At 38.3% G+C, this 14177-nt stretch overlaps 1 protein-coding gene across 2 annotated transcripts in view; it reads left to right on the top strand.

Moving 5' to 3' along the window:
- Window positions 1-14177, top strand: part of col5a3a (collagen, type V, alpha 3a) — a 142209-nt gene that overhangs the window by 53223 nt on the left and 74809 nt on the right. For both annotated transcript variants that reach the window (XM_049476060.1, XM_049476059.1), the window contains 11 exons: window positions 3113-3232; window positions 4509-4634; window positions 4776-4829; window positions 4926-4967; window positions 5089-5151; window positions 8733-8807; window positions 9162-9245; window positions 9493-9549; window positions 10348-10401; window positions 10659-10712; window positions 12676-12729. In XM_049476060.1, the coding sequence (XP_049332017.1) occupies window positions 3113-3232; window positions 4509-4634; window positions 4776-4829; window positions 4926-4967; window positions 5089-5151; window positions 8733-8807; window positions 9162-9245; window positions 9493-9549; window positions 10348-10401; window positions 10659-10712; window positions 12676-12729 (783 nt within the window). The remainder of the gene's footprint in view (window positions 1-3112; window positions 3233-4508; window positions 4635-4775; window positions 4830-4925; window positions 4968-5088; window positions 5152-8732; window positions 8808-9161; window positions 9246-9492; window positions 9550-10347; window positions 10402-10658; window positions 10713-12675; window positions 12730-14177) is intronic.

The following is a 14177-nucleotide window of genomic DNA, read 5'->3' as shown; positions in this document are numbered from 1 at the left end:
ATACCACACAGTTCCATTATCGCTGTTTTTTTGAAAGATTTTAAAAAGTTAAAGAGGACGAGAAAATCTGATCTGTTTGGTTATAAACACTCTGCCAGTTAAAACAGTTCCATTGCTGCTCTGTTTGTAGCTGCGCTGTTTGGTTTGTAAGCGCTGCATTGTTGCTAGGTTACCTCTATTTTGGCCATTTTTTAAAATGTCAAAAATTCAAAATTGTGGAAATCTAAGCGTACTGTAAATAAACTTTAGTTTACTGAACTTTACTCACATAAATAAATGTCTTTCACGACTTTCAAGAGAGAAATCTGTGTTAATGAAAGTCCAGCACTTGTTTGACTTTAAAGGATTTTTTATTTTTTTTTTTTAAGAATTAAAAGAGACATGGCTTAGTGTTTCTGCCCTGTGCCTCTAAATGGGATTCAGTTGCTCCCAGCGGCTCCCATGACTTTGAATTCAGTTTGTGTTTGGTTTGTAAGCGCTGCATTGTTGCTAGTTTAGCTGTATGTGGCGGAGTAATACATGGAGAGCTCCGGTTACAGTTCCATTACCGGCTGATAACGTCACTCATAAAACACCGCTCAGCCAATCACACTGCAGGGTCGGAACTAACTGTGGTATAATGTAGAGTAAAGTCGTGTAGAAGTTTTGTGAAGAATTACATTTTTACAGAAAAGTTTACACAATTCTAAAGTAAAACCAGCGAGTCAACTCTCATTTAATTTTTTTTAAAGCAGTTAACCCTTTCAAGTTATTTACATTATGGAAACTTTGAGGGTTTTAGAGGTTCTTACAGGACACTCTCCACTTAATAACTTAGATCAGTAACAGGAATCAATCAAATTCTGCATGTTTGAAAATAGAATTGTATTTTGGAAAATATATATATAACTGCTGTTATTTGCTAACTACAAAAACCTCATGGGTTTATTGCAAAAACAAGCAAACTTTAGACACTAAACTGACTAAACTGTAAAGAAAGAAAGAATTGTGTAAACTTGATTTGATTGATTTTTAAAGTGTTAATTTTAATGACTTTTAATTGCTCATGAATTAATGGCTCATCCTCAGCTGCAGTACATGGATTTGTGCAGATGAATGTGAGAGATAATTCATGTTAATTCTTACTGTGTGCCTCGAATCCCCTCCCTGTGCTTTTATGACGAATAAAAAAGCGCCGCGCAGCCTCACCTGCCTGGCCGAGCCAAATTGAGTTTCCGAGATTCAAAAGCGTTTTTTTTTTGTTTTGTTTTTGCCGTAACAGAGCTGACTCAAAGCAAACCTTATTATACCTCAGATGCAGCTCACAGTGATCCATCACTGTGATTCGCTCGCCTATTGCGCCGGCGATAGATGTAGGTGTTGATTGAGTTTTTTATTTATTTTATTATTTATTTCTTTATTTAATTTTTACATTTCGCTGAGGGTGTGAGCTTCTCCGACTCTTCCTGATGAGCGGAGTTTACTTTTTTCACGCTGCCACCATCACATGTAACCCTTCTGCTGATGTCACCCAGCTTATTAATGAGGCGTCTGGAGCGATAATGACCTCACGGCTGCTACCTAAACTCCTAATAACTCTAAACCTAATAAACCTGATGCTGGCTTTGTAGCACCATCGTATCATAACACACCTACAGCACTAATATTCTCTGCACTGAAAAAAATGATGAGTAAAATTTACTTTAAAAAAAGTTTTGCAACTTTCTGCATTTGCTGAAAGTAAATTTAATTTCAGATAAATTTAGGTAACTTCAACTCGGTTTCAAGACTTAAATGTTACATATAAGAGTAAATAAGTGAACTGAACTTCAGTCAATCCTTTCTTTTAGTAAACTTTACTTCATTTCTGCATACAGTATTACCTAATTACAATTACTTCATTTATACAATATTTACGGTGGCCGAGAAAGCCCAGCGCAGTGCAAATTGAAATGCGCTGCAAAAGCACAAAACACATCCATCAAAATTACAACACAGGCGCAGCAACTAGAAAAACGCGCTGCAAATAGAACCACAACACAACGGAAGTGAGTCACAACACAACGGAATTTTCCCCGGGGGACCTTAAAAGATGCTGTACCAGCTGTATACAAAGGACAATAAGTGGCAAACAAGCTTCTGAAAAGTAAGTTATGTTTATTACCTGTGATTGCCACGGTTGTGTGCATATTATTAAAAGTTCTGCTTCACAAAACGCCTTGTTTGCCACTTATTGTCCTTTGTACACATAGTGAAGTCCGAGACGTTACTGAAGACGCAGCTTAGCTGGTACAGTATCTTTTAAGGTCCCCCGGGAAAATTCCGTTGTGTTGTGACTCACTTCCGTTGTGTTGTGGTTCTATTTGCAGCGCGTTTTTCTATTTGCAGCGCGTTTTTCTAGTTGCAGCGCGTTTTTCTATTTGCTGCGCCTGTGTTGTAATTTTGATGGATGTGTTTTGTGCTTTTGCAGCGCTTTTCAATTTGCACTGCGTTGGGCTTTCTCGGCCACCGTAAATATTACTCAAATTTTAATATTTTTAGTGAAACACACATTCAAATATTTACATAATCTCAAATATTTATTTTGTAAACAGACCAAGGATGGATGGCGTGTAATAAATTATTTTTAGTATACTAAAATGCCATCCATGTGTTGAGACAGTGTAATATGTGTGTTTTAAATTTCAGCAATTATAATATATTATGTATCATAATTTATTTGGGTAATATTGTATCCATTAAGTAATTGTAATTAGGAAATATTGTATGCAGAAATTAAATAACGTTTAAGAAAAGAAAGGATTGACTGAAGTTCAGTTCACTTATTTACTCTATGTAACATTTAAGTCTTGAAACCGAGTTGAAGTTACTTAAATTTATCTGAAATTAAATTTACTTAAAAAAAGCAAATGCAGAAATTTACAAAACTTTTTTAAAATAAATTATACTCATCATTTTTTTTGTGTGTGGAATTGTGAAGCATCGCTGACTTCCCTTATCTAATCCGAGCTGAACCTGGTTGAGCAGAGAAGCTCAGGATCTGGACTGGGAGGTTTCAGCATTGCTCAGTGTCTCCATTGTCATGTTAAACTGTGTCTTTAGCTGTGTAGTGATTCTGCTCTGTTCTGTGCAGGAGGAAATGCCTGTGAACCAGCCGGAGGTGGAGGAGTACTCTCAGAGCATTTATGGTGAAACATATGATGACCTCTCCGTCTCCACCGTGACTGTGGGCGCCAATATCAGCGATTATGAGGTAAGGAATATTACATTACTTTACATTACATTACATTACATTTACCAGATGCTTTTGTCCAAAGCGACTTACAGTAGTGATGTACATAGAGTAATAAACGTTCAAGGGCCTAAAGGAGGTCAAAGGGAATTAATGGGATAAAGGAGGAAAGGAGGGGAAGAAGGAAATTGATAAAATTACACTCTCCAAATAGTTCTTTGAGTAATGCCTATGGGAGACCCAGGTGACAATTTTGCAATTGTGACTGAATTTTGTTGGGCAGTGATTGAGTTTAAACTGAATTTTGTTGTACAGTAATCGAGTTCAGACTGATATTTGTTGGACAGTAGTTGTGTTCAGACTAAATGTAAGGAAATGATAATAAACAGTGCTCTGATTTTTTTATTTTGTTGGGCAGTGATTGAGTTGAGTTCAGACTCAAATTTTTTGGGCAGTAGTTGAATTCAGACTGAATTTGTTGGGCTGTAGTTGAGTTCAGACTGAATTTTTTGGGCTGTAGTTGAGTTCAGACTGAATTTTTTGGGCTGTAGTTGAGTTCAGACTGAATTTGTTGGGCTGAAGTTGAGTTCAGACTGAATTTTTTGGGCTGTAGTTGAGTTCAGACTGATATTTGTTGGGCAGTAGTTGAGATCAAACTGAATTTTGTTGGGCAGTGGTTGAGTACAGACTGAATTTTGTTGGGCAGTGGTTGAGTACAGACTGAATTTTGTTGGGCAGTGGTTGAGTACAGACTGAATTTTGTTGGGCAGTGGTTGAGTTTAAACTGAATTTTGTTGGGCAGCGGTTGAGTTTAAACTGAATTTTGTTGTACAGTAATCGAGTTCAGACTGAATTTTGTTGGACAATAGTTGTGTTCAGACTAAATGTAAGGAAATGATTATAAACAGTGCACTGATTTTTTTATTTTGTTGGGCAGTGATTGAGTTGAGTTCAGACTAAAATTTGTTGGGCAGTAGTTGAATTCAGACTGAAATCTGTTGGGCTGTAGAGTTTAGATTGAATTTGTTGGGCTGTAGAGTTTAAACTGAATTTGTTGGGCTGTAGTTGAGTTCAGACTGAAATCTGTTGGGCTGTAGAGTTTAGATTGAATTTGTTGGGCTGTAGCTGAGTCTAAACTGAATTTGTTGGGCTGTAGTTGAGTTCAGACTGAAATTTGTTGGGCTGTAGAGTTTAGACTGAATTTGTTGGGCTGTAGTTAAGTTCAGACTGAAATTTCTTGGGCAGTAGTTGAGTTCAGACTGAATTAAATGTATTAATGGCGTGTGTGTATTTTCAGCTCATCGAATACGACGACTTTAAGAACAGCACAGAGAGCTCAGAGCTGGAGTATGAAGAGTACGAGGTTGATGAGGATCGTTTTGGCCCAGCTGTAAGAGAAGGAGCAGATACCTGGAAAGGACAGGTGAGTCCATTTTTTATTTTAACTAATGAAAATGTTTCAGTTAGACCTTTTCCAAGAATTTAAATAATAACACCTGTGATTATTTTAATTAGTGTTCTGCTTCTTGTTACACTTTAATACCATATCTCTGTGCTCCATCAGGAAAATCATGGCTTTGAAAAAGGTGAAAAAGGAGAACAAGCCATCCTTGAACCGGTAATAACACAGATATTAATAATCTCTATTGTTTTTTAGATTTCATCAATCTTTTACTAATTATTTTAAATTGCCTTTGTGCTTTGTGTTCATCAGGGTGCAGCATTTTATGGACCTCCCGGGCCTCCTGGACCAGCTGTAAGTATTTTTTTTTATCATATTTTACCAAAGTATTACTATTAATCTAAAGTCATTCGTTTTTAGTAGTCTTTAGTAGCCAATAAGCAGCATCATTATTGTTTGTGTGTCTATTCCTCAGGGCCTTCCTGGTATTCCTGGAATTACTGGACCCCCTGGGCCAATGGGAGACCCAGGAGACAGGGTAAGTATAATTTTGCAGACTGAAATTATTGGAAGTGTTATTGGAAGTAGTTGAGTTCAGACTGAATTTTGTTGGGCAGTAGTTGAGTTCAGACTGAATCTTATTGGGAGTAGTTGAGTTCAGACTGAATTTTGTTGGGAGTAGTTGGGTTCAGACTGTATTTTATTGGGAGTAGTTGGGTTCAGACTGAATTTTATTGGGAGTAGTTGAGTTCAGACTGTATTTTATTGGGAGTAGTTGGGTTCAGACTGAATTTTGTTGGGAGTAGTTGGGTTCAGACTGTATTTTATTGGGAGTAGTTGAGTTCAGACTGAATTTTATTGGGAGTAGTTGAGTTCAGATTGAATTTTATTGGGAGTATTTCAGTTCAGAGTGAATTTTATTGGGAGTAGTTGAGTTCAGACTGAATTTTATTGGGAGTAGTTGAGTTCAGACTGAATCTTATTGGGAGTATTTGAGCTCAGACTGAATCGTATTGGGAGTAGTTGAGTTCAAACTGAATCTTATTGGGAGTAGTTGAGTTCAGACTGAATTTTGTTGGGAGTAGTTGGGTTCAGACTGTTTTTTTTTTTGGATAAAGCATCTGCTAAATGTAATGTAATTTAATTACGGACAGTCAGCCTTCAGGCAACATTTTCTTGTTTTTTTTTTGTTGGTCTGATTTGGATCAAAATGTCTTGCCAGATTAAATTAGTAATTTAGAAATGAGAGGAAGTGACCAGGGCCAAATGTGTCTATGGAGCGTATCTGTCCAGATGCTGAGTATCAAAGCTCTGAGGGACCTGCTGACCTGGCCCTGGACCTCAGGCTTCAGGGAGTCATGACTCATAAAAAACTCTGACCTGATTTTCTATGAGCTGTTTGTGGGTTTGTGTGATTTTCCATGCAGCTTAACTTGTACAAAGTCATTCTGATTCAGACACAGTAATAAATTAGAAGGGATTCTGATTCTGATTTCTTGATTATATATTGTACATGTACACAGCAGATGCGCCTGTCTAGTGCATCAGTCTTTGGAGTCAGTGGTCCAATCCCATTTCACCCCTTGGCCCAACAACTTACCCCTAATTGCAGACTTGCCAAATCTCCTTGGAAGTTGCGGGAATCTACCGCATATCAATAACTTCTCCCTGATGCCTGCAAATCAAATCAAATCTCTTGGAATCTAGAACAAGTGGCCCAAGAGTGAACACAAACTCGCACACAGATGCGTTCAGGAGCATCATGGCTCCCATTTAAACTCATTTGACATGTGGCTACTCTAAAGTATGTCCATATCTGGCAAAAAAAAAAATAAATAAATAAAATGAAAGTCTTGCACGCTTTAACTACAGTTTGTAATAGTGATTTTTGCATTGCCTATGGGGGACTAAAGGATTGCAAAAGACATGTTGAGGTGAGTTAATGTGACTGATTCTCCTGACTGACTGTTCTGATTGTTCTGATTGTTCTGACTGTTCTGATTGGCCTGTTCTGTACAAAGAGTCTGTGAGTCAGCCAATCTGTTTTTAGTGTGGGCGGGCAGTGTTTTTTTTTTTTTTCTCTCTCCTGGATGGGATGCGTTCAGGAGCATCATGGCTCCCATTAAAATTAATTTGACATCTGACTACTCTAAAGTATATCCATGTCTGGTAAAAGAAAAAAAACAATGAAAGTCATGCTCACTGTAATAGTGATTTTTTTATTTTATTTATTTTATTTTTTATTTTTTGTAGTTTTTTTTTGTAATAGTGATTTAAGCATTGCCTATGGGGAAACTAAAAGATTGTAAAATACATGTTGAGGTGAGTTAATGTGACTGATTCTCCTGACTGATTGTTCTGCTTGTTCTGATTGGCCTGTTGTTTACAAAGAGTCTGTGAGTCAGCCAATCAGTTTTAAGTGTGGGCGGGCAGTGTTTTTTTTTTTTCCCTCCTGGATGGGATGCGTTATATATATATATGTATGTGTGTATGTTGCACCCATCGCTGCACTGAAATTGCACCCTGCCATAGGAAATGAATGGTGGCCTGTCGCTTTCCGGTGTGAGCGCAGGGTTAGGCGCTCATACTGTCTCTCTCTCTCTCTCTCTCTCTCTCTCTCTATATATATATATATATATATATATATATATATATATATATATATATAGGCCAAGTCCAGGTTCGGGGGTACCTCCCTGAAATAAATTTTTGCAACTTGAGATGTCTGGGATTTGTCCAGTCTCTGTTTTTCAGTTCTATAGGCATGCTCAGACGTAAAGAGTATAAGCGAGGCTTCAGCAGAGGAAGTGTGAAAGAGTTCCACTTCAGACGTCAGGCTCGGTAACCCGGGGCAGTGCTTGCTTGTGTTTCAGTCTGCACATGTGTACGTTACTCACATCACTCCTGGGCCTGACAGGTACGCTCAGATTTCCTAGCGAGCGTTAGCGAAGGCCTGCTGTTAGCGCCGCTGCCTCTAATTGACAGCTTTTATTAGCCAGGCTCTTTAATGTTTTAGCCGAGGCTTATAGGAGCATTAGGCTTTTATATGAGCGTGGCTCATGCGGCGCTCTGGAGACGAGCTAATTGATAGGGAGCTGATGTTGATGGATGTGCCCGCTGGAGACGGAGCGTGGGCTGTTGTTGTTACAGCAGATGGATTTGCGGATGGAGTGGCGTGTTCAAAAACTCACATACTGCTTGTATGAGCGAAGAGATTCACTTGTGCGCACCTACGCTTGCATACACTGCTAGAAAGGAAGATGCATTTAAGGATTCTTTGAGTGATGCTATAGTAAAAGCAGAAATTTAGAGAAATTTTGAATTTAGAAATTAATTGACACATATAAAGTTTATTCATGCTCACATATCATCTTAATCACAGTTAGATAAGACAAGATAGCACTTTATTGATCCCGAAGGAAATTACAGATTGACAAATCTGTGTGTTAAGGCACTATAGTAATAGTATAGAAACAAGATTAACTGTCACACATACAGAAGGCATGATGTCATGGTGTGTGTGGTCCCTTTAAAGGTCCTGAAATCAGAGGCCCTACCCTTTCTGGAGAATGCTCGTCCACATACTACTGCCTTACACACACTTCTGTATGTGTAGCTTATTGAATTTCAGTCTTGTGATAAGTGATAGTTTCTTATTATCCTGCTAGCATTTATCTTGTAACTACAGCTCTAAAAGTAAAATAATAGACCTCTTCAGGTATATGTTTGATTAAAATTAACATGGTTCTTTCTACCAAATTCCAAATAAAAATATTGTCATTTAGAGCGTTTATTTGTAGAAAATGAGAAATGGCTGAAACAACAAAAAAGATAAAGTTTCAAGCGTTCAGAAACCAATATTTGGTGGAATAAACCTGTTTTTTAATCACAGTTTTCACAGTCATGGATCTTGGCATCATGTTCTCCTCCACCAGTCTTACACACTGCTTTTGGATAACTTTATGCTTTACGCAGTTTACTTCAGTTTGATGGCTTGTGATCATCCATATTCCTCTTGGTTATATTCCAGAGGTTTTTGGTTTGGTAAAATCAAAGAAACTCATCATTTTTAAGTGGTCTCTAATTTTTTTTTCTTCTTGTTTTTACCTCTTCTTCAAGGGTCCTGAGGGACGTCAAGGTCTTGCAGGAGCTGATGGGATACCAGGTCCTCCAGGCACCCTGCTGATGTTACCAGTAAGTAGAACAAACACACTTTACACTCTACACACTCTTTACCGTCACCCACCTTTGGCTGCAGGTGGAACAGCTGCTGCCCACAGTACCTTGGCATGTGTTGGTAGCAGCAGTAGCAGTGGCGGTTTTTGGCCACATGGTGGAGCTATGATATCAACGTACACGAGGTTGGAAGGGGCTGTAGATCATTTTGTCATGAAATGCATTAAAGTAACTGCTTTTTGTTTTATGTGTTGCTCAGTTGATGAATCATTTGCTGGCATTGATTCCAGCCATTGTGGAAAGTAGCAGGGGAAGCTAATAATATGCTGTCTCTCTCTCTTCTCTCTCTCTCTCTCTCTCTCTTTCTCTCAGTTTCAGTATGGAGGCGACTCTCAGAAAGGCCCTGTAGTGTCTGCCCAAGAAGCACAGGCCCAAGCCATCCTCCAGCAATCCATAGTAAGACCTGAACAACCCCCAAAAGCACTTTATCAGAGTTAGCCTCCTCCGCGTAATCACCTGTAATGCATTCAGACGCTGTTTTCCGCAGTTCAGGAGCTTAATGAATGCAGTGCCGTGACTCACTTTTGTTTTCGGCTCCGTGAAACATGTACAAACACAAGCACTCTGCTGTGAACTCTTAAATGCGTGACTACAGTGTGTGTGTGTGTGTGTTTCTGTGTGTGTGTTTTGTTTCATCTCACAGCTCTCGCTGAAGGGACCCCCAGGACCTTTAGGACTCTCAGGCAGACCAGGACCAGTGGTAAGAGTCTGCTTTCACGTAGCATTTGAGTTCATGTTCAGGATTCCTGGAAAATATGTACCTAGAATAACCTTGAATTTTTTGGAAAAAATCGAAAAATTATATATATATATATATATATATATATATATACATACATAGGGGTTGGACAATGAAACTGAAGCACCTGTCATTTTAGTGTGAGAGGTTCAATTAGCAGGGTAAGAGCACAGTTTTGCTTAAAATACTGCAATGCCCACAACATTATGGGGGACATATCAGAGTTCAAAAGAGGACAAATTGTTGGTGCACGTCTTGCTGGAGCATCTGTGACCAAGACAGCAAGCCTTTGTGATGCATCAAGAGCCACGGTATCCAGGGTAACGTCAGCAGCATACCACCAAGAAGCACCAACCACATCCAACAGGATTAACTGTGGACGCTGTAAGAGGAAGTTGTCTGAAAGGGATGTTCGGGTGCTAACCCGGATTGTATCCAAAAAACATAAAACCACGGCTGATCAAATCACGCAGAATTCAATGTGCACCTCAACTCTCCTGTTTTTATCAGAACTGTCCGTCACCACAATAAATTACTGTGTTCTAAAACCAGGTGTTTCAGTTTCATTGTCCAACCCCTGTATATATACATATATATGTGTTTGGTTATTGATGCATTTTCTGTTTCTTTAAGCGCAACAACCTCACTAGTCTATTTTCCTGAATATACTCTCTATAAAGGTGTGTTATGTGAGATATATATATATATATATATATATATATATATATATATATATATATATATGTGTGTGTATTCCAGGGTTTGCCGGGTCCCAGTGGCCTTAAAGGAAACAGTGGGGATCCTGGACCTACTGTGAGTAATTTCACACTCATATTCTCATATCCTCCGCTTTGCTGCTGTTGCACTATAGAATATATAATACAATAAGTAAAAGAAATGCTGTATGATGCTTGTAATTGTTCTGTTGGGAATTCTCATACTTTCTTTGTTTATTCACTCAATTCATTAAGTAATACCTAAGGAAAATGCTTGCTGACAAAGTAAACAGCGTACAACAATTAAGCTCTGCTTTTTCTCCCCCTCCTATTTGTTCTATCTGTGTCTCACAGGGGCCGCGTGGGTTGCCAGGCCCTCCAGGTCTAATCGGGAAAGCAGGCAAGAGGGTAGGAGCTTTGCACTGCGATGCTACCAACTAAGATTTTACAGAAATGCATCCAATTCGCTCTAATTACATGATAATGATGATAACAATGTCAACACTGATTTTATCTGAATTTTTATTCCATCAAAACGATTGATAAGACCTCAGCAACCACCGGAGACACCATAGCTCCTGCCTGGGATATCATACATTACATTACATTACATTTCATTTGGCAGACGCTTTTGTCCAAAGCGACTTACAATAATGAAGTACAAAAGTAATAGGAATTTAGATAACCCATTTTTAGATAGGGCTTAAAGGAGGTCGAAGGGAAATAAAGGGATAGAGGAGTGAAGGAGGGGAAGAAGGAAATGAGGTTAGAAGTAGTTAGCGTGTTAGAGGTGTAAGTGCTCTTTGCTCTTTGAAGAGCTCTGTCTTCAGGAGTCTCTTAAAGATAGCGAGAGATTCTCCTGATCTGGTAGTAGAAGGTAGTTTGTTCCACCATTGGGGAACTCTGTATGAGAACAGTCTGGATTGCTTTGTGTGAGTGTTTGTTTGGCAAAGCGAGGCGACGTTCATTGGAGGAGCGCAGCGGCCGGGAGGTAGCGTAAGCCTTCAGGAGTGAGTGCATCATCATAGCAGCGGCTTAGGATACTTTAGCAACAGCTTAGCAAAACTATAGCAATCACCTAGCAACCACCAGCGATACCATAGGAACTACTGGTAATATGGTAGCAACCACCTAGCAAATACCTCACAACACCAAAACAGCTCCTTGAACCAAATATGAACCACTTAGATATACCACAACGACTACCCGTTACGTTATAGCAATCACTTAGCGATACCATAATAACTATTTGTAATACAGTAGCAACCATCTAGCAAATAAGTAGCAACACTCTAGCAGTTACTTGGGCTACCTTTGAAATCACTTAGCAACCACTTAGCAACCAACACCATAGCAACCACTTAGCAACCACTTAACAAAACCATAGCAACCACCTCGCAAAAACACGGTCATTCTTCTTTTACTTCAGGATGTAGCCTTTTCAGATTATTTATACAACATTTTTCTCTTTAATCGTGTAGTTATTTTAAGGTTTTATTTTTTATTTTTGTAAATGATCTATGTACACATTTTTAGGGACCTCAATTTGGTCTTTTAACTTAATTCTCATTGTTATTTTTTATCATTCAGGTTTATTATCCAGTAGTTACTATGATATATGTAAGAAAGGTGTTAGATGTTTTTAACAAATATTGTTAAAAAGGTTACATTTATGGCTCAAAGTGGTCCAGCAGACTAAGGCGCTGCCACTATGATCGGGACATCGCTGGTTCGAATCCTGGTTATGCAGCTTGCCATCAGCTGCTGGAGCTCTGAGAGAGCACAATTGGCCTTGCTCTCTCTGGGTGGGTACCGTAGATGGTGCTTTTTCTTTTCCCTCATCACTGCAAAGGGTGATGTGGATCAGCACAAGACTGCATCTGTGAGCTGATGTATCAGAACTGAGTCGCTGCTCTGAATCAGCAGCAGTAGGAAAAGAGGCGGAGTCTGACTTCACATGTGTCGGAGGAGGCGTGTGCTAGTCTTCACCCTCCTGGTGTTGGGGCATCACTAGTGATAAAGGGAGTCCTAATGAGTGGGCCGTGTAAATTAGGGAAAAAATGGGATAAAAAAAAAATATATATAAAAAAGTTTAAATTTAGCACCTAAACACTTCCATTACTGTGAAAGAAGCACTTTTTAGTGTCTGTGTCTTTATTATAAGGGTTTATTAGAGCGCTGGAATCTGAGGAAGTGGAGTATAGACCCACTTTCCGAACAGGCTGTCAGGGTTTAAGGGTTGAAATGCTAATGTGATGCAAATGCACGTTGCGACTGCGTATATTAAACTGTGTTTCTGATGAATATTGCATTAGAGCAGGAAAAGTACATGGAGCTGCCAGATAAAGCAGCACTGCATGTTTCTCCTCAGGGTCGATCAGGGTCAGATGGAGGACGAGGAGCTCCAGGAGAGGCGGGAGCAAAGGTGAGTTTCATACAATAAGACTTGGGTGATCTTTTGGCTCAAATTTCCCCTGTTTACTGTCTGACTTCATGTCTGATTTCACTCAGTCTAATCCTGATATTCTCCCTGAAGAATTGGCTTCATTCTTCAGTCTAGGTTATAGAACATGGTTAGAGAGGATGTGGGAGGAGCTTATTTTAGCCTCAGAAAAATCGCAACTTCCTGCATTTGCTTTTTGTTAAGTAAATTTAATTTCAGATAAATTTAAGTTTTAAATATAACTTCAACTCAAGACTTAAATGTTACATAGAGTAAATAAGTGAACTGAACTTCAATCAGTCCTTTCTTTTAGTAAACTTTACTTCATTTCTGCATACAATATTACCTAATTACAATTACTTCATTTATACAATATTACTCAAATAATTTATGATACGTAATATATTATAATTCCTGAAATTTTTATATTTTTAGTTAAAACACACATATTACACTCTCAACACATGGATGGCATGTAATACATACAATTCTTTTTAATATACTTAAATAATGTATAATACTTAAAATGTATATTTACTTTAAAAAAAGCTGCGAAACTAAAATTACATTTCATGCATCATTTTTTCACTGTAGTTTGGTTTCCTCTTGATTGTTAAAGTGAGGTAGTTAATCACAATGACCAGAGACCTTCACAAAGAAGGTTGTGGATGCAGAGAAGTCCGAGAAGAGATGTATTTATAAGTTCTCAATCAGAACAATTACTGTAGATACAATTTATAAGTGATAATAAAACAAGATAACACTGTTCTAGCAGACCACAAGATGAGTAAAGATGAGTCACTAACAATCCTAGAAGATATTTACAGGAACTACAGGTATCTGTAGATGCTACAGTTGATGTTAAAGTACATCACATACAGACAGTTAAATAGAGACCAGTCAAGTGTGTGTACAAGGATGAAATCAATGTTAAAACAAGCTATGTGGGTCAAACCGCTAGCTAATATCACTCTGGCTTACCACATCTAATGCTAATGCTGCTGCACCCAGCCTTAGTGCAAATCTGGAAATCTAAGCTTACTGTATGTTTTTTATTACAGTTTTATTTACTTAGCTTAGCTTTACTTATCTTCGTAATCCCCCACCACCACCCAGCGCAAAGACCTGCTGTATTAAAAGGAAAACATGGCGACACCCCTGTTTCTTACTAATGTCACACAATGCGCTTTATGCGCTTTATATTCCGGTGCACCTTATGCATGAAAATAGACCAGAAAATAGACATAAATTGATAGTCTGCCTTATAAGCCGATGTGCCTCATAGTGTGAGAAATATTTCTTTCTTTTTAAAAAAAAGCTAAAAACTTAAAAGTTAATGCAGTTACATCATATTTATGTTTAAATATTGTATTTCTTAATAAATAATTAAAGACATTAAATAAATATATGTATGTCCTCATCCTCATTTT

The sequence above is a fragment of the Astyanax mexicanus genome, chromosome 3, assembly GCF_023375975.1.
Source record: "Astyanax mexicanus isolate ESR-SI-001 chromosome 3, AstMex3_surface, whole genome shotgun sequence".
Classification (NCBI taxonomy): domain Eukaryota; kingdom Metazoa; phylum Chordata; class Actinopteri; order Characiformes; family Acestrorhamphidae; genus Astyanax; species Astyanax mexicanus.
The sequence above is the reverse complement of the archived record's forward strand: the minus strand, read 5'-3'. Positions and strand labels throughout refer to the sequence as shown.